Here is a 21,335-nt window from a genome sequence, read left to right on the forward strand (position 1 = left end):
CGTCTCGGGGTGACGAGGGCTCGTTAGCAGCTAACGAGGCTCCAGCCCGGCCCCTAAGTGCCCTCACCTGGGCCCGGACACCTGGGCCCTCGGCCAGGTCCCCCCCACCCCCCTGCCCCCCCCAGGGGCCCAGGCGTCCGGGCCCCCCCGGCGCAGGGTGACGCGAGCAGACGGACAGGCGGACGCATGGTTTATTCTCACGGTACAAGCACAAGCAGCCCCCCCCGCCCCCCCCCAAGAGGGCCCAGGCGTCCGGGGGTCCCGTCACCCCCCGCTGCGGAGAGGGCCCAGGCGTCCGGGGGGTCCCGGGTCCAGCGGGGTCGGGAAGAGCCGGAGATCGGGAGACCCTGGAGTGAGGGGAGAGGTCGGGGGGGGGTCAAGGGACCCAGGCGTCCGGGGCCCCCCCCCCAAAGGGGGCCCAGGCGTCCGGGCTCCCCGGAGCCAGGAGGGGGCCCAGGCGTCCGGCCCCCCCCACCCCAGGGGGCCCAGGCGTCCGGGCCGTTACCTGCCTAGAGGTGGATGTCGAAGACGCCGTCCTCCAGCGCCTGCGTGTCCTCGTCCCGGGGGGGCTCTGCGGGACGGGGCCCCGCTCAGCCCCGCCCGGACGCCTGGGCCCCCCCGGGGGGGCCATTGGGTTCCCCCCCCCCCGAGAGGCGCGAACAGGAACCGGGGCCGGGCGGGAAGGGGGTTATCGGCCGCCGGCAGCACCGGAGGCGGATGGGGCCCGGACGCCTGGGCCCCTGGGGGGGGGGGGGGGGGGGGGCCCTGGGTCGGGGGGGGCCCAGACGGTGGGGCCCATGGTGGGGGGGCAGTTGTGGTCCCGGGTGCCAGGGCCCCTGGGGGGGGGGTTGGGGGTCCCGGACACCTGGGTCCCTGGGGGGGGGGTTGGGGGTCCCGGATGCCGGGGCCCCTTGGGGGGGGAAGGTTGGGGGTCCCGGACGCCAGGGCCCCTGGGGGGAGGGGGGTCGCGTTCCCGGACGCTGGGGCCCACCTGGGGGGCGCAGGGAGGGGGTCGGGGGTCCCGGGGGGGGGTCGCGTTCCCGGACGCCGGGGCCCACCTGGGGGGGGCAGCGAGGGCCGCCGGGGCGGCGGCAGGGAGAAGCTGCAGGAGCGGCCGGGGGGGGCCGGGGGGGCCCCGTCGCCGGGGGGGGCCGGGGGGGCTTCGCCGCCGACGCTCCGGGTGCGGCGCCGACACTCGACGCGGAGCCGCTCGCGACACTGCGCGTGGCACCGCAGCCCACAGCCTGCCGGACCCACGGCGCTGCCCCACTGCGCCCCACTGCAGCCCCCCCACTGCGCCCCCCCGTGCCCCACTGCGCCCCACTGCAGCCCCCCCGCCCCACTGCAGCCCCTCCTGCAGCCACCTGTGCCCCCTGCACCCACTGCCCCATTGCACCTCTGTTTGCACCCACTGCACCCCCTTTGCCCCCCCAGCACCCCCCGCTGCCCCATTGCAGCCCCCCTGCACCCCCAGCACCCCCCACTGCCCCATTGCCCCCCTGCTGCAGCCCCCGCTGCCCCCCCACTGCCCCTCCAGCACGCCCCATTGCCCCCCCGGCACCCCCCATAGCACCCCCATAGCACCCCCAGCACCCCCCATAGCACCCACTGCCCCCCCAGCACCCCCCATAGCACCCCAGCACCCCCCATAGCACCCACTGCCCCCCCAGCACGCCCCATTGCCCCCCCGGCACCCCCCATAGCACCCCCATAGCACCCCCAGCACCCCCCATAGCACCCACTGCCCCCCCAGCACCCCCCATAGCACCCCAGCACCCCCCATAGCACCCACTGCCCCCCCAGCACCCCCCATAGCACCCCCGGCACCCCCCATAGCACCCCCATAGCACCCCCAGCACCCCCCATAGCACCCCAGCACCCCCCCGCACACCCCATAGCACCCACTGCCCCCCCAGCACCCCCATTGCACCCCCAGCCCCCCCCCCGGCCCCTGTCACCCCCATTGCACCCCCCCCCAGCCCCCCCCGCCCCCCCCGCACTCACTCTGGCACTTGAGGCCCTGCTTGTAGATGCCCAGGATCTGCGGAGACGGGGGGGGGTGAGGGCAGGGGCTTGTGCAAGGCCCCCCCGCGGGACACGCTCGTGCGAGACGGGCACAATCCAACGCCCACACAACGCCTCGCACGAGGCCCACGTGCAACGAGCACACACGAGCCCCCGTGCACAATCCCCCGTGCAAGACCCCCCAGCATACACTCGTGCAAGACGTGCACGCTCCGACACCCACGCAACGCCTTGCACTAGGCCCACGTGCAACGAGCGTGCACGAGCCCCCGTGCACAATCCCCCGTGCAAGACCCCCCCAGCATACACTCGTGCAAGACGTGCACGCTCTGACACCCAGGCAACGCCTCGCACGAGGCCCACGTGCAACGAGCGTGCACAAGCCCCCGTGCACGAGCCCCACCTGGCATACACTTGTGCAAGACGTGCACGCTCCGACACCCACACAACGCCTCGCACGAGGCCCACGTGCAACGAGCACGCACGAGCCCCCGTGCGCAGCCCCCGTGCGAGACCCGCGGGCGCGTGCGAGGCGTGCAAGGCGTGTGAGGCACGTGGGCGTGCAAGGCGTGCAAGGCGTGCGCACGCTCACCAGGCTGCGGCAGTGGCGGCAGGCGGCGGGGCGCAGGGGGCCGCTGGCCTCGAAGCGGTGCCCCCCGCCCCCCGGCCCCCCCGGCCCCCCCGGGCCCTCGCTGGCCTGCAGGAAGTAGCGCAGCATCTCCTCCCGGCTGATGGCCCCGTCCCTGGGGGGGGGACACGGCGGGGGGGGGGGTCGCGCCCGGACGCCTGGGCCCCCGCTGCGGTGTGGGGCGCCCGGACGCCTGGGCCCCCATTGGGGCGGGGGGGAGCCGGACGCCTGGGCCCCTGCTGGGGGGGGGGGGCACCCAGATACTTGGGGCCCTGGGGATTGGGGGGGGGGGGACACGCCTGGGTCCCCACCGTGGGGGGGCACTCAGACGCCTGGGCCCCTGGGGGTGCTGGGTGGGGGTCCCGGACGCCTGGGCCCCCGGGGGTTTGGGGGTCCCTGGGGGTCCTGGGAGGGTTGGGGGGTCCCGGGGGGGTCTCAGGGCATCCCGGGGGGGTCCCTGGGGGTTGGGGGTCCCTGGGGATGCTGGGGGGGGTCTCAGGGAGTTCTGGGGGGTCCCTGGGGGTCTGGGGGACCCAGGGGGGGTCTCAGGGAGTTCTGGGGGGTCCCTGGGGGGCCTGGGGGGGCAGGGGGGGTCTCAGGGGGTCCAGGGAGGTTCTGGGGGGGTCTCAGGGAGTCCTGGGGGGTGCCTGGGGGTCTGGGGGACCTGGGGGGGGCTCTCAGGGGGGTTGGGGGTCCCAGGGGGGTCCCTAGGGGTCTCAGGGGGTCCCGGGGGGTCCCTGGGGGGTCCCTGGGGGGTCGCGGGGGGGGGGTTCCTGGGGGTTGGGGGTCGCGGGGGGGGGGTCCTGGGGGTTGGAGGCCCTTGGGGGGGTCCCTGGGGGTTGGGGGTCCCGGGGGGGGGGCCAGGGGGGTCCCCGGGGGTTGGAGGTCCTGGGGGGGCCCCGGGGGGGGGTCCTGGGGGTCCCGGGGGGTCCCTGGGGGTCCGGGGGGGTCTGGGGGGGTCCCTGGGGGTGGCGGGGGGGTCCCGGGGGGGCCGCACCGGTCGGCGTCGAGCTCGGCGAAGGCGCACAGGTAGGGGAAGTTGCCGCGGATGGACTCGAACTCGGCGCGCGAGAGCCGCCCGTCGCCGTCCACGTCGAAGGCCCTGAACACCGACTGCGCCGCCCCACGGCGTCACCCCACAGCGCCGCTGCCCCATAGCGCTGCCCCATAGCGCTGCCCCACGGCGTCACCCCATAGCACCGCTGCCCCATAGCGCTGCCCCATAGCGCTGCCCCATAGCGCCGCTGCCCCACGGCGTCACCCCATAGCACCGCTGCCCCATAGCGCTGCCCCATAGCGCTACCCCATAGCGCCGCCCCACGGCGTCACCCCATAGCGCCGCTGCCCCATAGCGCTGCCCCATAGCGCTGCCCCACAGCGTCACCCCATAGCACCGCTGCCCCATAGCGCTGCCCCATAGCGCCGCTGCCCCACGGCATCACCCCATAGCACCGCTGCCCCATAGCGCTGCCCCATAGCGCCGCTGCCCCACGGCGTCACCCCATAGCACCGCTGCCCCATAGCGCTGCCCCATAGCGCCGCTGCCCCACGGCGTCACCCCACAGCACCGCTGCCCCATAGCGCTGCCCCATAGCGCTGCCCCACAGCGTCACCCCATAGCACCGCTGCCCCATAGCGCTGCCCCATAGCACCGCCGCCCCACAGCGTCACCCCATAGCACCGCTGCCCCATAGCGCTGCCCCATAGCGCCGCCCCACGGCGTCACCCCATAGCACCGCTGCCCCATAGCGCTGCCCCATAGCGCTGCCCCACAGCGTCACCCCATAGCACCGCTGCCCCATAGCGCTGCCCCATAGCGCCGCTGCCCCACAGCGTCACCCCATAGCACCGCTGCCCCATAGCGCTGCCCCATAGCACCGCTGCCCCACGGCGTCACCCCATAGCGCCGCTGCCCCATAGCGCTGCCCCATAGCGCCGCTGCCCCACGGCGTCACCCCACAGCACCGCTGCCCCATAGCGCTGCCCCATAGCGCTGCCCCACAGCGTCACCCCATAGCACCGCTGCCCCATAGCGCTGCCCCATAGCACCGCCGCCCCACAGCGTCACCCCATAGCACCGCTGCCCCATAGCGCTGCCCCATAGCGCCGCCCCACGGCGTCACCCCATAGCACCGCTGCCCCATAGCGCTGCCCCATAGCGCTGCCCCACAGCGTCACCCCATAGCACCGCTGCCCCATAGCGCTGCCCCATAGCGCCGCTGCCCCACGGCGTCACCCCATAGCGCCGCTGCCCCATAGCGCTGCCCCATAGCACCGCTGCCCCACGGCGTCACCCCATAGCGCCGCTGCCCCATAGCGCTGCCCCATAGCGCTGCCCCATAGCACCGCCGCCCCACGGCGTCACCCCATAGCACCGCTGCCCCATAGCGCTGCCCCATAGCGCCGCTGCCCCACGGCGTCACCCCATAGCACCGCTGCCCCATAGCGCTGCCCCATAGCGCTGCCCCATAGCGCCGCCCCACGGCGTCACCCCATAGCACCGCTGCCCCATAGCGCTGCCCCATAGCGCTGCCCCATAGCGCCGCCCCACGGCGTCACCCCATAGCACCGCTGCCCCATAGCGCTGCCCCATAGCGCTGCCCCATAGCGCCGCCCCACGGCGTCACCCCATAGCACCGCTGCCCCATAGCGCTGCCCCATAGCAGCGCTGCCCCACGGCGTCACCCCATAGCACCGCTGCCCCATAGCGCTGCCCCATAGCGCCGCCCCACGGCGTCACCCCACAGCACCGCTGCCCCATAGCGCTGCCCCATAGCAGCGCTGCCCCACGGCGTCACCCCATAGCACCGCTGCCCCATAGCGCTGCCCCATAGCGCCGCCCCACGGCGTCACCCCACAGCACCGCTGCCCCATAGCGCTGCCCCATAGCACCGCTGCCCCACAGCGTCACCCCATAGCACCGCTGCCCCATAGCGCTGCCCCATAGCACCGCTGCCCCACGGCGTCACCCCACAGCACCGCTGCCCCATAGCGCTGCCCCATAGCGCTGCCCCATAGCAGCGCTGCCCCACGGCGTCACCCCATAGCACCGCTGCCCCATAGCACTGCCCCATAGCACCGCCGCCCCACAGCGCCACCCCATAGCACCGCTGCCCCACAGTGCTGCCCCACGGCGCCACCCCGGCGCCCCCCGCAGCACCCCACCGTGTCATGTCACCCCCCATGGCTGCCCCATAACCACCCCCTGGCCCCGTCACTGCCCCACAGATGCCCCATAGCCACCCCACAAGCCCATGACTGCCCCACAGATGCCCCACAGATGCCCCATAGCCACCCTATGGGTCCACAACCGCCTCACGGCTGCCCCACAGCCGCCCCATGAGCCTGTAAGTGCCCCACAGCCGCCCCATAGCCACCCCACGGGCCCATAACCGCCCCACAGCCACCCCATAACAACCCAACAGCCGCCCCACAGCTACCCCACAGGCCCACAGCTGCCCCACAGATGCCCCATAGCCACCACACGGGCCCATAACCACCCCACAGCCGCCCCATAACAACCCAACAGCTGCCCCACAGCTACCCCACAGGCCCACAGCTGCCCCACAGATGCCCCATAGCCACCACACGGGCCCATAACCGCCCCACAGCTGCCCCATAACAACCCAACAGCCGCCCCACAGCTACCCCACAGGCCCACGGCTGCCCCACGGCTGCCCCATAACAACCCCACAGCTGCCCCACAGCTGCTCTGCAGGCCCATAACTGCCCCCCCCATCGCCCCCCCGGCCCCCCCCCACCTCCACCATCTTCTCCACGTGGGCCCGCAGCAGCTCCGGGTCCGGCCGCGGCTTCACGTCCAGCGCCCAGTCCTCCAGCGCCGGGGGGGGGCCGGGGGGCAGCGCCGGGGGGGGGCCGCTCTGGGGGGGGGGACATGGGGGTCAGAGCCACACGGGGGGGGGACATGGGGGGGCCGCTCTGGGGGGGGGGACATGGGGGTCAGAGCCACACGGGGGGGGGACATGGGGGGGCCGCTCTGGGGGGGGAACATGGGGGTCAGAGCCACACCGGGGGGAGGGTACACGGGGGGGGGCTGCTCGGGGGGGGGGACACGGGGGTCAGAGCCACACCGGGGGGAGGGTACACGGGGGGGTCGGCTCGGGGGGGGGGACACGGGGGTCAGAGCCACACGGGGGGGGGACATGGGGGGGGGCTGTTCTGGGGAAGGGGGAGGGGACACGGGAGTCAGACCCACACGGGGAGCAGGGGGGCACGGGGGGGGCCGGGGGGCAGTGCCGGGGGGGGGGACATGGGGGTCAGACCCACACGGGGAGCAGTGCTGGGGGGTGCCACTCTGGGGGGGGACACGGGGGTCAGACCCACATGGGGGGGCATATGGGGGCCAGACCCACATGGGGGGCACCTGGGGGTCAGACCCACACCGGGGGGGCGGGGGGGCACCTGGGGGTCAGACCCACACCGGGGGGGGGGGGCGTGGGGGGGGGGGTCTCACCGCGTGGGCGGCGCGGGGCTCGCGCTGCAGCGAGAGCTGGTAGAGCTCGTCGTCCGTCGGGTACTGGTCCAGGGACACCTGCGGGGCACCGCGTCACCGCGTCACCGTGTCACCGTGTCACCGTGTCACCATCACCGTGTCACCGGCACCGGGGTGTGCACGAGGGGTGGGGGTGCAGGGAGCGCCTTGCACGAGGGGGTGCACGAGGACGTGCGCCCCGAGCACGCTGGGGTCAGGGTGCACGAGGAGCAGCTGCCTCGCACGAGGGCCGGGGCGCACGTGACACGGCCGCCTTGCACGAGGGCTGGGTGTGCGCACGACGCGGCCACCTTGCACAAGGATGCACGAGGACACACGGGGACACACAAGGACGCACGAGGACGCACGGGGATGCACGAGGATGCACAAGGACACACAAGGATGCACAGGGACGCACGAGGACACACAAGGACGCACGGGGACGCACGAGGACGCACGAGGACGCACGAGGACACACGGGGACACACGGGGACACACGGGGACACACCGTGAGCAGGCTGAGGAGGTCGGGGTCTCCGCGCACGGGCGGGCGCAGCCCCCGCAGCAGCTCGCCGAGGATGCACGAGGACACACGAGGATGCACAGGGACGCACGAGGACGCACAGGGACGCACGAGGACACACGAGGATGCGCGAGGACGCACAAGGACGCACGAGGATGCACGAGGACGCACGAGGATGCACGAGGACGCACAAGGACGCACGAGGATGCACGAGGATGCACGAGGACGCACGAGGACGCACCGTGAGCAGGCTGAGGAGGTCGGGGTCGCCGCGCACGGGCGGGCGCAGCCCCCGCGCCAGCTCGCCGAGGACGCACGAGGACACACGAGGATGCACGAGGACACACGAGGACGCACGAGGACGCACGGGGACGCACGGGGACGCACGGGGACGCACCGTGAGCAGGCTGAGGAGGTCGGGGTCTCCACGCACGGGCGGGCGCAGCCCCCGCGCCAGCGCCAGCTCGCCGAGGATGCACGAGGACACACGAGGATGCACAGGGATGCACGGGGACACACGAGGGTGCACGGGGACGCACGGGGACGCACGGGGACGCACCGTGAGCAGGCTGAGGAGGTCGGGGTCTCCGCGCACGGGCGGGCGCAGCCCCTGCACCAGCTTGCCGAGGATGCACAAGGACACACGGGGACACACGAGGATGCACAAGGATGCACAAGGACGCACGAGGATGCATGGGGACGCACGGGGACGCACGAGGACGCACGGGGACGCACGGGGACGCACGGGGACGCACCGTAAGCAGGCTGAGGAGGTCGGGGTCTCCGCGCACGGGCGGGCGCAGCCCCCGCAGCAGCTCGCCGAGGATGCACGAGGATGCACGGGGATGCACGAGGATGCACGAGGACGCACGAGGATGCACGAGGATGCACGGGGACACACAAGGACGCACGAGGACGCACGAGGACGCACGGGGACGCACGAGGACACACGAGGACGCACCGTGAGCAGGCTGAGGAGGTCGGGGTCTCCGCGCACGGGCGGGCGCAGCCCCCGCAGCAGCTCGCCGAGGATGCACGAGGACGCACGAGGATGCACGAGGATGCACGGGGATGCACAGGGACGCACGAGGACGCACGAGGACGCACGGGGACGCACAGGGACGCACCGTGAGCAGGCTGAGGAGGTCGGGGTCTCCGCGCACGGGCGGGCGCAGCCCCCGCGCCAGCTCGCCGAGGATGCACGAGGACACACGAGGATGCACGAGGATGCATGAGGACACACGAGGATGCACGAGGACGCACGAGGACGCACGAGGACGCACGAGGACGCACGAGGACGCACGAGGACACATGAGGACGCACGGGGACGCACGGGGACGCACCGTGAGCAGGCTGAGGAGGTCGGGGTCTCCGCGCACGGGCGGGCGCAGCCCCCGCAGCAGCTCGCCAAGGATGCACGAGGATGCACGAGGACGCACAGGGACGCACGAGGACACACGAGGACGCACAGGGACGCACGAGGACACACGGGGACGCACGGGGACGCACCGTGAGCAGGCTGAGGAGGTCGGGGTCTCCGCGCACGGGTGGGCGCAGCCCCTGCACCAGCTCGCTGAGGATGCACGAGGACACACGAGGACACACGAGGATGCACGAGGATGCACGAGGACACACGAGGACGCACAGGGACGCACGGGGACGCACGGGGACGCACGGGGACGCACGGGGACGCACCGTGAGCAGGCTGAGGAGGTCGGGGTCTCCGCGCACGGGCGGGCGCAGCCCCCGCAGCAGCTCGCCAAGGATGCACGAGGACGCACGGGGATGCACGAGAATGCACGGGGACACACGAGGACACACGGGGACACAGGAGGACGCACGAGGACACACAAGGACGCACGAGGACGCACGGGGACGCACGGGGACGCACGGGGACGCACCGTGAGCAGGCTGAGGAGGTCGGGGTCTCCGCGCACGGGCGGGCGCAGCCCCCGCGCCAGCTCGCCGAGGATGCACGAGGACACACGAGGATGCACGAGAATGCACGGGGACACACGAGGACGCACGAGGACACACGAGGACGCACGAGGATGCACGAGGACGCACGAGGACCCACCGTGAGCAGGCTGAGGAGGTCGGGGTCTCCGCGCACGGGCGGGCGCAGCCCCCGCAGCAGCTCGCCGAGGATGCACGAGGACGCACGGGGATGCACGAGGATGCACAAGGACGCACGAGGACGCACGGGGACGCACCGTGAGCAGGCTGAGGAGGTCGGGGTCTCCGCGCACAGGCGGGCGCAGCCCCTGCACCAGCTTGCTGAGGACGCACGAGGACACACGGGGACACACGAGGATGCACGAGGACACACAAGGACGCACGGGGACGCACGAGGACGCACGGGGACGCACGGGGACGCACCGTGAGCAGGCTGAGGAGGTCGGGGTCTCCGCGCACGGGTGGGCGCAGCCCCTGCACCAGCTCGCCGAGGATGCACGAGGACGCACGGGGACGCACGAGGACGCACGGGGACGCACGGGGACGCACAAGGATGCACGGGGACGCACGGGGACGCACGGGGACGCACCGTGAGCAGTCTGAGGAGGTCGGGGTCGCCGCGCACGGGCGGGCGCAGCCCCTGCACCAGCTCGCCGAGGATGCACGAGGACGCACGAGGACACACAAGGATGCACGAGGACACACGAGGACACACACACGAGGATGCACGAGGATGCACAAGGACGCACGAGGACGCACGGGGACGCACCGTGAGCAGGCTGAGGAGGTCGGGGTCTCCGCGCACGGGCGGGCGCAGCCCCCGCAGCAGCTCGCCGAGGATGCACAAGGACACACGAGGATGCACAGGGACGCACGAGGACGCACAGGGACGCACGAGGACACACGAGGATGCACAAGGATGCACAAGGACGCACGAGGATGCACGAGGACGCACGAGGATGCACGAGGACACACGAGGACACACGAGGACGCACCGTGAGCAGGCTGAGGAGGTCGGGGTCGCCGCGCACGGGCGGGCGCAGCCCCCGCGCCAGCTCGCCGAGGACGCACGAGGACACACGAGGACGCACGAGGACGCACGGGGACGCACGAGGACGCACGGGGACGCACGAGGACGCACGAGGACGCACGAGGATGCACCGAGGACGCACGAGGACACACGAGGACACACCGTGAGCAGGCTGAGGAGGTCGGGGTCTCCGCGCACGGGCGGGCGCAGCCCCCGCAGCAGCTCGCCGAGGATGCACGAGGACACACGAGGATGCACGAGGACGCACAAGGACGCACGAGGACACACAAGGACCCACGGGGACGCACCGTGAGCAGGCTGAGGAGGTCGGGGTCTCCGCGCACGGGCGGGCGCAGCCCCCGCGCCAGCTTGCCGAGGATGCACGAGGACACACGAGGATGCACGGGGACGCACGGGGATGCACGAGGACGCACGAGGATGCACGAGGATGCACGAGGACGCACGGGGACGCACGGGGACGCACGGGGACGCACCGTGAGCAGGCTGAGGAGGTCGGGGTCTCCGCGCACGGGCGGGCGCAGCCCCCGCGCCAGCGCCAGCTCGCCGAGGATGCCGAAGAGCTGCCGCATCTTGGCGGGGTGCGGGCGCGTGCGGGCGCCGTCGAGCCAGTCGGGCAGCGCCACGTGCAAGGCCACCAGGTCCTTGAGGTGGACGCCCAGCGCCGGCAGCCGGAAGCCCCCGCTCGCCGCCAGCCGCCGCCGGTACCGCCCGTAGTTGCCCGCCGAGCTCACCAGCTCCGTCAGCGACTCCCACAGCTGGGCACCGGGGACACGAGGACGTGCGTCGCACGAGGGACGCGTCGCACGAGGGGACATGTCGCACGAGGGGCGCATTGCACGAGGGGACATGGGGACGTGTCACACAGGGGGACGCAGGGACACAAGAGGACACATTGCACGAGGAGATGCGTTGCACAAGGAGATGCGTTGCATGAGGGGTGTGTTGCACGAGGGGCACGTTGCACGAGGAGACACGTTGCACGAGGGGGATGTGGGGACACATCACACAGGGGGACGCAGGGACACAAGAGGACACATTGCACGAGGAGATGCGTTGCATGAGGGGTGTGTTGCACGAGGGGACGCGTTGCACGAGGGGGATGCGGGGACACATCACAGGGGGACGCAGGGACACAAGAGGACGCATTGCACGAGGAGACGCGTTGCACGAGGAGACGCATTGCATGAGGGACGCGTTGCACGAGGGGATGCGTTGCACGAGGGGACGCGTTGCACGAGGGGGACGTGGGGACGCGTCACATGGGGACACAGGGACACAAGGGGACGTGTTGCACAAGGGATGCATTGCACGAGGGGACGTGGGGACACATCACACAGGGGGACACAGGGACACAAGGGGACGCGTTGCACGAGGAGATGTGTTGCACGAGGGGATGCGTTGCACGAGGGATGTGTTGCACAAGGAGATGTGATGCACGAGGGGACACATTGCACGAGGGGACGTGGGGACGCATCACAAGGGGACACAGGGACACAAGGGGACGCGTTGCACAAGGGGACATGTTGCACAAGGGGACACGAGGGGACACAGGGGGACAGGAGGGAGGGGGACATGTGTCAGGGCTGAGCCGCGCCAGCAGACAACAGAGCTCTGCCCCAGGGCCCCCCCGTCCCCCCCATGTCCCCCTCTGTCCCTGTGGGCCCCCCCAGGACCCCTGTGCCCCCCCAGGCCCCCATGTCCCCACTGAGACCCACAAGGGCCTCAATATCCCCATGGAGACTCCCCCAGGGACCCCCACGTGTCCCACCCCGGGACCCCCCCTTTTGACCCCCCCCGGACCCCCATGTCCCCCCCCCGTGTCCCCCCCCGGGACCCCCCCGGACGGTGTCAGGGTGCAGCTGGGCCACCAAGCTGTGCCCCAGGGACCCCCCCGTGTCCCCCCCCCGGAACCCCCATGTCCCCCCCCCGTGTGACCCCCCCCCAGGACCCCCCCGGACGGTGTCAGGGTGCAGCCGGGCCACCGAGCTGTGCCCCAGGGACCCCCCCGTGTCCCCCCCCCCGGGACCCCCATGTCCCCCCCCCGTGTCCCCCCCCCCGGGACCCACCTGGGCGGTGTCGGGGCGCAGCAGGGCCAGCGTGTGCCGCAGCCGGGCCACCGAGCTGTGCCCCAGCCCCCCCACCACGGCCATCAGCGTGTTGAAGTTCTGCAGCTGCAGCAGCCTCTGCGCGGGGGGGGGGGGGGACACGGCTATGGGGCGGCGCCGTGGGGCAGAGCTATGGGGCAGGGGATGGGGACGGGGATGAAGCAGGGCTATGGGGCAGCGCCGTGGGGCAGGGGATGGGGATGGAGCAGGGCTATGGGGCGGTGCTGTGGGGCAGGGGATGGAGCAGGGCTATGGGGCAGTGCTGTGGGGCAGGGGATGGGGATGGAGCAGGGCTATGGGGTGGTGCTGTGGGGCAGCGCTATGGGGCAGGGGATGGGGACGGGGAGGGAGCAGGGTTATGGGGCAGCGCTGTGGGGCAGGGGACGGTGGTAGGAGACAGGGATGGGGCAGCCCTATGGGGCAGGGGTCAGGGAAGCGCTATGGGGCAGTGCCGTGGGGCAGCGCCATGGGGCAGGGGATGGGGAACGTCGTAGGCTGGGGGCAGCACCGGGGGGCCATGCCGGGGGGCAAGCTGTGGTGTGGCACTATGGGGCAGGGGGCTGTGCTATGGGGCAGGCCGTGGGGCAGGCTATGGGGCAGACCTGGGCGACGAGGACGAAGCGGGCGATGACGTGGGCGCGCAGGGCGGCCGTGGGCTTGCTGAGCACCATGAGCTGCACCCAGCGCGAGACGCCGTTGAAGAGGGCGACGAACCGCTCCAGCACCGGCGAGTCGGCGGTGCAGCCGCGCGCCGCGAAGCTCCGGTAGTCCTGCAACTGCGCACGCGCGCGTGCCTTGCACACCCGCCTTGCACACCTGCCTCGCACACCCGCCTCGCATGGGGACGCGCTCCAGCACCATGCACCAGTGCCTTGCCCATGCACCTCGCACGGGGACGCGCACCCGTGCTGCACTTGCACACGCCTTGCACCGGTGCCTTGCACGGGGACGTGCACAGGGACTCGCACAGGTGCTGCACTTGCACGCACCTCGCACGGGGCCTCGCACCAGCGCCTTGCACGGGGACTCACTGCCCAGTGGGACCTGGCCCAGCCTTGCACGGGGGTGTGCAATGGAGGGGAACCCATCCGGGCCTTGCACGGGGGTGTGCAACGCAGGGGGCCCCATCCGGGCCTTGCACGAGGGCACAGGAGGCACCAGCCCTGGGGTGCACCCAGGCTCACGGGGGGCCTCACACGGGGGGGCCGCGCACGAGGGGGGGGGCCACACACTGCAGGGGTCTCACGCGCAGGCAGTGCACGAGGGCCATGCACTGTGGGGGGGCCTTGCACGAGGGGTCTTGCACGAGGGCGGTGCACAAGGGCCGTGCACCACGGGGGCCTCACACAAGGGCCTTGCACGAGGGGTCTCGCACGTGGGCGGTGCACGAGGGGTCTCGCACAAGGGCAGTGCACGAGGGCCGTGCACCACGGGGGCCTCGCACAAGGGCCTTGCACAAGGGTCTTGCACGAGGGGTCTCGCATGTGGGCGGTGCACGAGGGGTCTCGCACGAGGGGTCTCGCACATGGGCGGTGCACGAGGGGTCTCGCACGCGGGGTCTCGCACGCGGGGGACTCACGAGGATCTTGCGGAAGGCGCGGTGCTCCAGCAGCGTCAGGTGCTCCGCCAGCTCCGCCGGCTCCAGGTGGTCGAAGAGCAGCGACATTTTCCGCTTCTTCCGCCCCTCCGGCTGCGTCGCCTGCCGCGGCCGCTGCTCCGGGGGGCTGCGCGCCCCCCCGCCCCGCTTACACGCCTGCACGTGTCCCCGTGCAATGCACCGGGCACCCGCCCATCCCCGTGCAACGCCCCCCGACCCGTGCAATGCCCCATCCCCGTGCAACGCCCCGCGCACACGCGCATCCCCGTGCAACGCCCCAGCCACGCATGCCGCCCTGTGCAACGCCCACGTCCCTGTGCAACACCCGCATCCCTGTGCAACACCCCGTGCACACCCGCATGCCTGTGCAACGCCCCAGCCACGCATGCCGCCCTGTGCAACGCCCACGTCCCTGTGCAACACCCGCATCCCTGTGCAACACCCCGTGCACACCCGCATGCCTGTGCAACACCCACATCCCCGTGCAACGCCCCATGCACACCCGCATCCCTGTGCAACACCCCATGCACACCCGCATCCCTGTGCAACACCCGCATCCCCGTGCAATGCCCCGTGCACACCCGCATCCCTGTGCAGCACCCACATCCCCGTGCAACGGCCCATGCACACCCGCATCCCCATGCAACACCCACATCCCTGTGCAACACCCGCATCCCCGTGCAATGCCCCATGCACACCCGCATCACTGTGCAGCACCCACATCCCCGTGCAACACCCCATGCACGCCCGCATCCCTGTGCAATGCCCACATCCCTGTGCAACACCCCGTGCACACCCGCATCCCCATGCAACACCTACATCCCCGTGCAACACCCGCTGCCCCGTGCAACACCTCCCAGTGCACACGTGCACCCCCGTGCAACGCCCCCCCCCCGTGCCCCCCCCGGCACGCACAGGTGCTGGAGGTCGATGAGGGCACAGGGCCCCGCGCCCCCCCCCTCGCCCAGCGCCTCCCTGTGCACACGTGCATCCCCGTGCAACGCCCCCCCATGCACATGTGCATCCCCGTGCAACACCCCCCCCGTGCCCCCCCCGGCACGCACAGGTGCTGGAGGTCGATGAGGGCGCAGGGCCCCGCGCCCCCCCCCTCGCCCAGCGCCTCCTTCAGCGCCCGGATCCGGCCCAGCAGCGCCGGGTTGAGGGCGAACTCGGCCGGGAACGCCGCCAGCCAGTACCTGCCGCGGGGGGGGCGCGGGCTAGAGGGGGCTAGAGGGGGCTATAGGGGGCTATAGGGGGCAATGGGGCACCCACGGGGGCCAGAGGGGCCAGGGAGGGGCCTGGGGGCTACAGGATCCCAAGGGGCTATAGGGGGGCTATAGGGGGGCTACAGGGTCCCAGGGGGCTATAGGGGGGCTATAGGGTCCCGGGGGGCTATAGGGGGGTATAGGGGGGCTATAGAGTCCCAGGGGGCTATAGGATCCCGGGGGTCTATAGGGGGGCCAGAGGGGCCAGGGAGGGGCCTGGGGGCTGCAGGATCCCAGGGGGCTATAGGACGGCTATAGGGGAGCTATAGGGTCCCAGGGGGCTACAGGATCCCAGGGGGCTATAGGACGGCTATAGGGTCCCAGGGAGGGGTCTGGGGGGCTATAGGGTCCCAGGGGGCTATAGGGTCCCAGGGGGCTATAGGGGGGGCCATAGGGGCCAGGGAGGGGCCCAGGGGAGCTATAGGGTCCCAGGGGGCTATAGGATCCCAGGGAAGGGCCCAGGGGGCTGTAGGGGGGCCATAGGGGCCAGGAAAGGTCCCAGGGGTCCCAGGGGGCTATAGGGGCCCAGGGGGCTACAGGGGGGGCAATGGGGGCCCGGGGGGCTATAGGGGGCAGGGAAGGTCCCTGGTGTCATGTGGGGCTATAGGGGGGCTATAGGATCCCCAGGAAGGTCCCAGGGGGGCTATAGAATCCCAGGGGGTCCCGGGGGGCTACAGGGCAGCTATGGGGTCCTGGGGTGTCTGGGGGGGGGGGCTATAGGGCAGCTATGGGTGAGGGTCCCCAGGGGGTCGGGGGGTCCTGGGGGTTTGGGGGGGTCCCAGGGGGGTCCCAGGGGGTTGAGGGTCCCCAGGGGGTCCCTGGGAGTTTGGGGGGGTCCCGGGGGGGTCCCAGGGGTCGGGGGGTCCCCAGGGGGGTCCCAGGGGGGTCCCGGGGGGTTGAGGGTCCCGGGGGGGTCCCAGGGGTCAGGGGGTCCCCAGGGGGTCCCAGGGGGTTTGGGGGGGTCACCGGGGGGGTCCCCGGGGGGGTGGCGGCCCCACTCACCGCACGAGGTGGCAGATCTTGACGCGCAGCGCGGCGCTGTCCTGCCCCCCCCGCGCCTCCTCGAACGTGGGGGGCGTCAAGGAGCCTGCGCCAATTGGGGGGGGTCCCGGGGGGTCCAGGGCGATCTCCGGGGGGCAGGGGGGGTCCCAGGGGGTCCCGAGAGGGGATGGGGGTCCCGGGGGGGTCTCCAGTGGACCGGGGGGGGATCCAGGGGGGTCCCCAGGGGGCAGGGGGGGTCCTGGGGGGACGCATGGGGGGTGGGAGGGTCCTGGGGGGTCCCAAGAGGGGATGAGGGGTCCCAGGGGGGGCCCGGGGGGGTCTCCAGGGGGTCAGGGGGGGTCCAGGGGGGTCTCCAGGGGGCGGGGGGGGTCCTGGGGGGTCCCAAGAGGGGATGGGGGGTCCCGGGGGGGTCTCCATGGGGTCGGGGGGGTCCCTAGGGGTCGGGGGGGACTGGGGGGCCCTACAGGGGGTCGGGGGGGCCCAGGGGGTCCTGAAAGGGGACAGGGGGGTCCAGGGGCTGCGTAGGGGTGATCTCCAGGGGGTCGGGGGGGGCTGGGGGGTTTTGGGGGGGTGATGGGGGGTCCCCATGGGAGGGGTCTCGGGGGGGGGTCCCGGGGGGGGGTCCCAAGGATATATGTGCAGCAGCTTGGCGGCCAGCTCGGGGGAGGGCAGGTCCCGGGGGGGGGGCTGGGGTTTTAGGGGTTTTAGGGGGTTTTGGGGGGGTTGGGGGGGGCTGTGTGGGGGGGTGATGGGGGGGTTGGGGGGGGGTCCCGGGGGGGTCCCAAGGATATCTGTGCAGCAGCTTGGCGGCCAGCTCGGGGGAGGGCAGGTACCACGGGTGCATCATGAGGAACATGCGGACGAGCTGGGGGTCCTGCACCTTCCCCTCCGCGTCTGGGGGGGCCCCATCAGCCACCCCCCCGGGGCCAGGGACCCCCAACCCTGGGGACCCCCCCAGGGACCCCCAAGACTCCCCCAGACCCTGAAGCCCCTCCCAGGGACCCCCCCAGATCCCAAACCCCAGAGACCCCCCACCCCAGGGACCCCCCGAGACACCCCCAGACCCCAGGGACCCCCCCAGAGACCCCTCCACCCTGACAACCCCCCCCCAGGGACCCCAGACCCCAAGGACCCCCTGAGACCCCCCCCAGGCTCCAGGGACCCCCCCACCTTGAGGACCCCCCCCAAGGACCTCAGACCCCAAGGACCCCCCAAGACCCCCCCCCGAGATCCCTCTCAGGGACCCCCCCACCCAAGGGACCCCCCTGAGATGCCCCCAGACCCCAGGGACCCCCCCAGAGACCCCTCCACCCTGACGACCCCCCCCAGGGACCCCAGACCCCAAGGACCCCCTGAGACCCCCCAGGCCCCAGGGACCCCGCCAGGGACCCCCCCACCCTGAGGACCCCCCCCCAAGGACCTCAGACCCCAAGGACCCCCCAAGACCCCCCCCGAGATCCCTCTCAGGGACCCCCCCACCCAAGGGACCCCCCTGAGATACCCCCAGAGCCCAGGGCCCCCCAGAGACCCCCCCCTCCCCAAGGACCCCCCCAAGACCCCCACCCCCGGGACCCCAGACCCCCAGGACCCCCCAACCCCCCCCCCAGGGACCCCCCCCCGGCCCACCGAAGGCCTCGATGCAGCGGTGCAGCAGCTCGTCCATGGTGCAGCCCCCGGGGGGGTCGGGGGGGTCGCTCATGGCCGGACGCCTGGGCTCCTGGGTGCCCCGGGGGGGGGGGGCATGGGGTCAGTGCTGGCCCTGGTGGGGGGGCTGCATGTGCTGCCCCCCCCCCAGCGTGCGCTTGCACAAGCGGCCTTCGGGAAGGGCCTTGCACAACCCTCGGGCGGCCGGGGGGGCCGGGGCCCAGGCGTCCGGGTTGGGGGGGGCGGGAGGGGGACCCCCGCCACGGGCAGGGCGCGCGCTGCACCGGCTGCCCGGGGGTGTGCAACACGGGGGGGGGGGCACGATGGGGGGTGTGCAACACAGGGGGGGCGTGCAACAGGGGGGGGCACGATGGGGGGTGTGCAACACGGGGGGGGGCGTGCAACACGGGGGGGCAGGATGGGGGGTGTGCAACACGGGGGGGCAACGCAGGGGTCCGTGCAACACGGGGGGGCAGGATGGGGGGTGTGCAACACGGGGGGGCGTGCAACACGGGGGGGGCACGATGGTGGGTGTGCAACACGGGGGGGCGTGCAACACGGGGGGGGCAGGATGGGGGGTGTGCAACACGGGGGGGCAACGCAGGGGTCTGTGCAACACGGGGGGGCAGGATGGGGGGTGTGCAACACGGGGGGGGTGCAACATGGGGGGGGCAGGATGGTGAGTGTGCAACACGGGGGGGTGCAACATGGGGGGCAGGATGGTGAGTGTGCAACACGGGGGGGACGTGCGACACGGGGGGCAGGATGGTGACTGTGCAACATGGGGGGGGCAGGATGGTGGGTGTGCAACATGGGGGGCAAGATGGTGAGTGTGCAACATGGAGGGGCAGGATGGTGGGTGTGCAACACGGGGGGGGCAATGCAGGGGTCCGTGCAACACGGGGGGGCAGGATGGGGGTGTGCAACACGGGGGGGCATGCAACATGGGGGGGCAACGCAGGGGTCTGTGCAACACGGGGGGGACGTGTGACACGGGGGGGGCACAGACCCTCTCACCCCCCCCCAGCATCCCCGTGCAACCCACGCCCCGTGCACACTCACACATGCACACACACGCGTGCACACTCACTCACACGCACACGCGTGCACACTCACACGCACGCCCAGGCGCAGCCCCCCCGCCCCCCCCCCCAGCACCCCGATAAGGCGCCGCTTCCTGCCCGGCGGTTCCGGCACTGGGGCCCTGGCGGGGGGGGCACTGGGGGAGACTGGGGGGGGCACTGGGGGATGGAGGGACCCCGCCCCCCCCCCCCAAAGCCCCCAGCTGAGACCTGCCAAACTCGGGACACGGCTGGGCTGGTGCCTGCGGCTCCCGGCACCGGGGGGGGGGCACTGGGGTGGGGGGCACCCGGGATACTGGGGGCACTGGGAGATGGGGTGCAGGGGGCACTGGGGGCACTGGGGTGGGGGGGCACCCGGGATACTGGGGGCACTGGGAGACGGGATGCAGGGGGCACTGGGGTGGGGGGGCACCCGGGATACTGGGGGCACTGGGAGATGGGGTGCAGGGGGCACTGGGATGGGGGGGGCACCCGGGATACTGGGTGCACTGGGGTGGGGGTTGCAGGGAGCACTGGGTGCACTGGGGCAGGGGGTTCCCGAGATACTGGGTGCACTGGGAGAGGGGGTGCAGGGAGCACTGGGAGCACTGGGGCGGGGGGCTCCCGGGACACTGGGAGCACTGGGACGGGGGTTCCCGGGATTCTGGGTGCACTGGTGCAGGCTGCACTGGGCGCACTGGGGCGGGGGGTTCCCGGGACACTGGGCGCACTGGGAGAGGGGGTGCAGGGGGCACTGGGCGCACTGGGGCGGGGGGTTCCCGGGATACTGGGTGCACTGGGAGAGGGGGTGCAGGGGGCACTGGGTGCACTGGGATGGGGGGGGCACCCGGGATACTGGGCGCACTGGGGTGGGGGTTGCAGGGAGCACTGGGGCAGGGGGTTCCCGAGATACTGGGCTCACTGGTGCAGGCTGCACTGGGAGCACTGGGGTGGGGGGTTCCCGGTGTACTGGGTGCACTGGGAGAGGGGGTGCAGGGAGCACTGGGAGCACTGGGGCAGGGGGTTCCCGAGATACTGGGCGCACTGGGGCAGGCTGCACTGGGAGCACTGGGGCAGGGGATGCAGCAGGCGCTGGGTGCACTGGGACGGGGGTCTGCAGGGGGCACTGGGAGCACTGGGGCGGGGGGGTTCCCGGGACACTGGGAGCACTGGGGTGGGGGGTTCCCGGGATACTGGGCGCACTGGGAGAGGGGGTGCAGGGGGCACTGGGGCGGGGGGGTTCCCGGGACACTGGGAGCACTGGGGTGGGGGGTTCCCGGGATACTGGGCGCACTGGGAGAGGGGGTGCAGGGGGCACTGGGGCGGGGGGGTTCCCGGGACACTGGGAGCACTGGGGTGGGGGATTCCCGGGATACTGGGTGCACTGGGAGAGGGGGTGCAGGGGGCACTGGGGCGGGGGGGTTCCCGGGACACTGGGAGCACTGGGGTGGGGGGTTCCCGGGATACTGGGCGCACTGGGAGAGGGGGTGCAGGGGGCACTGGGGCGGGGGGGTTCCCGGGACACTGGGAGCACTGGGGTGGGGGATTCCCGGGATACTGGGTGCACTGGGAGAGGGGGCACTGGGCGCACTGGGGCGGGGGGGGCGCGGGGGGGTCCCGGCGGCGGCGGCACTCACCGTGGGCTCCGGCCGGTCCCGGTCCGGCTCCTCCCGCCCCCCCCGCGCAGCTTTAACCCCTCCCGCGCCGCGCCGCCCCCGGACGCCTGGGCCCCCCCGGCCGGACGCCTGGGCCCCCCCGGCCCGCACCTGCGCGGCGCTCCCGCTCGCTCCCGGCGGCTCCCAGTCCGTCCCAGTCCGTCCCAGTCCGTCCCAGTCCGCCCCAGCGCGGCCGGGCCGGGGAGGGGAGGGGCCGGGGGGGGAAGTGGTTTGTGGCCAAACAGCAGCGGAGCCGCGGGGGGGGGCGGGGGGGGGCCGAGCCCAGAAACACCCGGAACCGCCCCAAAAGAGCCCGCGGGCGCCGCAGACC

General features: G+C 72.9%; 1 protein-coding gene across 3 annotated transcripts; it reads right to left on the reverse strand.

Moving 5' to 3' along the window:
* Positions 1-177: 177 nt before the first annotated feature.
* Positions 178-21,197, reverse strand: RASGRP2 (RAS guanyl releasing protein 2). Of its 3 annotated transcripts, none has more exons than XM_064503232.1 (17): positions 21,116-21,197; positions 18,271-18,361; positions 17,436-17,538; positions 16,645-16,710; positions 15,442-15,573; positions 14,360-14,504; positions 13,383-13,550; positions 12,742-12,858; positions 11,149-11,430; positions 7,128-7,205; positions 6,415-6,534; positions 3,651-3,766; positions 2,618-2,768; positions 2,005-2,041; positions 1,059-1,244; positions 506-571; positions 178-347 (listed from the first exon to the last, which is right to left on the reverse strand). In XM_064503232.1, exons 2-16 carry the CDS (start codon positions 18,341-18,343, stop codon positions 510-512), a joined length of 1,836 nt encoding a protein of 611 aa, XP_064359302.1. In that variant the 5' UTR covers positions 18,344-18,361; positions 21,116-21,197; the 3' UTR covers positions 178-347; positions 506-509. The 3 variants fall into 3 exon arrangements, with proteins under 3 accessions (XP_064359302.1, XP_064359301.1, XP_064359303.1); XM_064503231.1 differs by having other exon boundaries at positions 13,383-13,556; XM_064503233.1 differs by lacking the exon at positions 11,149-11,430 and having other exon boundaries at positions 13,383-13,556.
* Between the last annotated feature and the right edge of the window lie 138 nt (positions 21,198-21,335).

Source organism: Dromaius novaehollandiae, chromosome 35 (genome assembly GCF_036370855.1).
Source record: "Dromaius novaehollandiae isolate bDroNov1 chromosome 35, bDroNov1.hap1, whole genome shotgun sequence".
NCBI lineage: Eukaryota > Metazoa > Chordata > Aves > Casuariiformes > Dromaiidae > Dromaius > Dromaius novaehollandiae.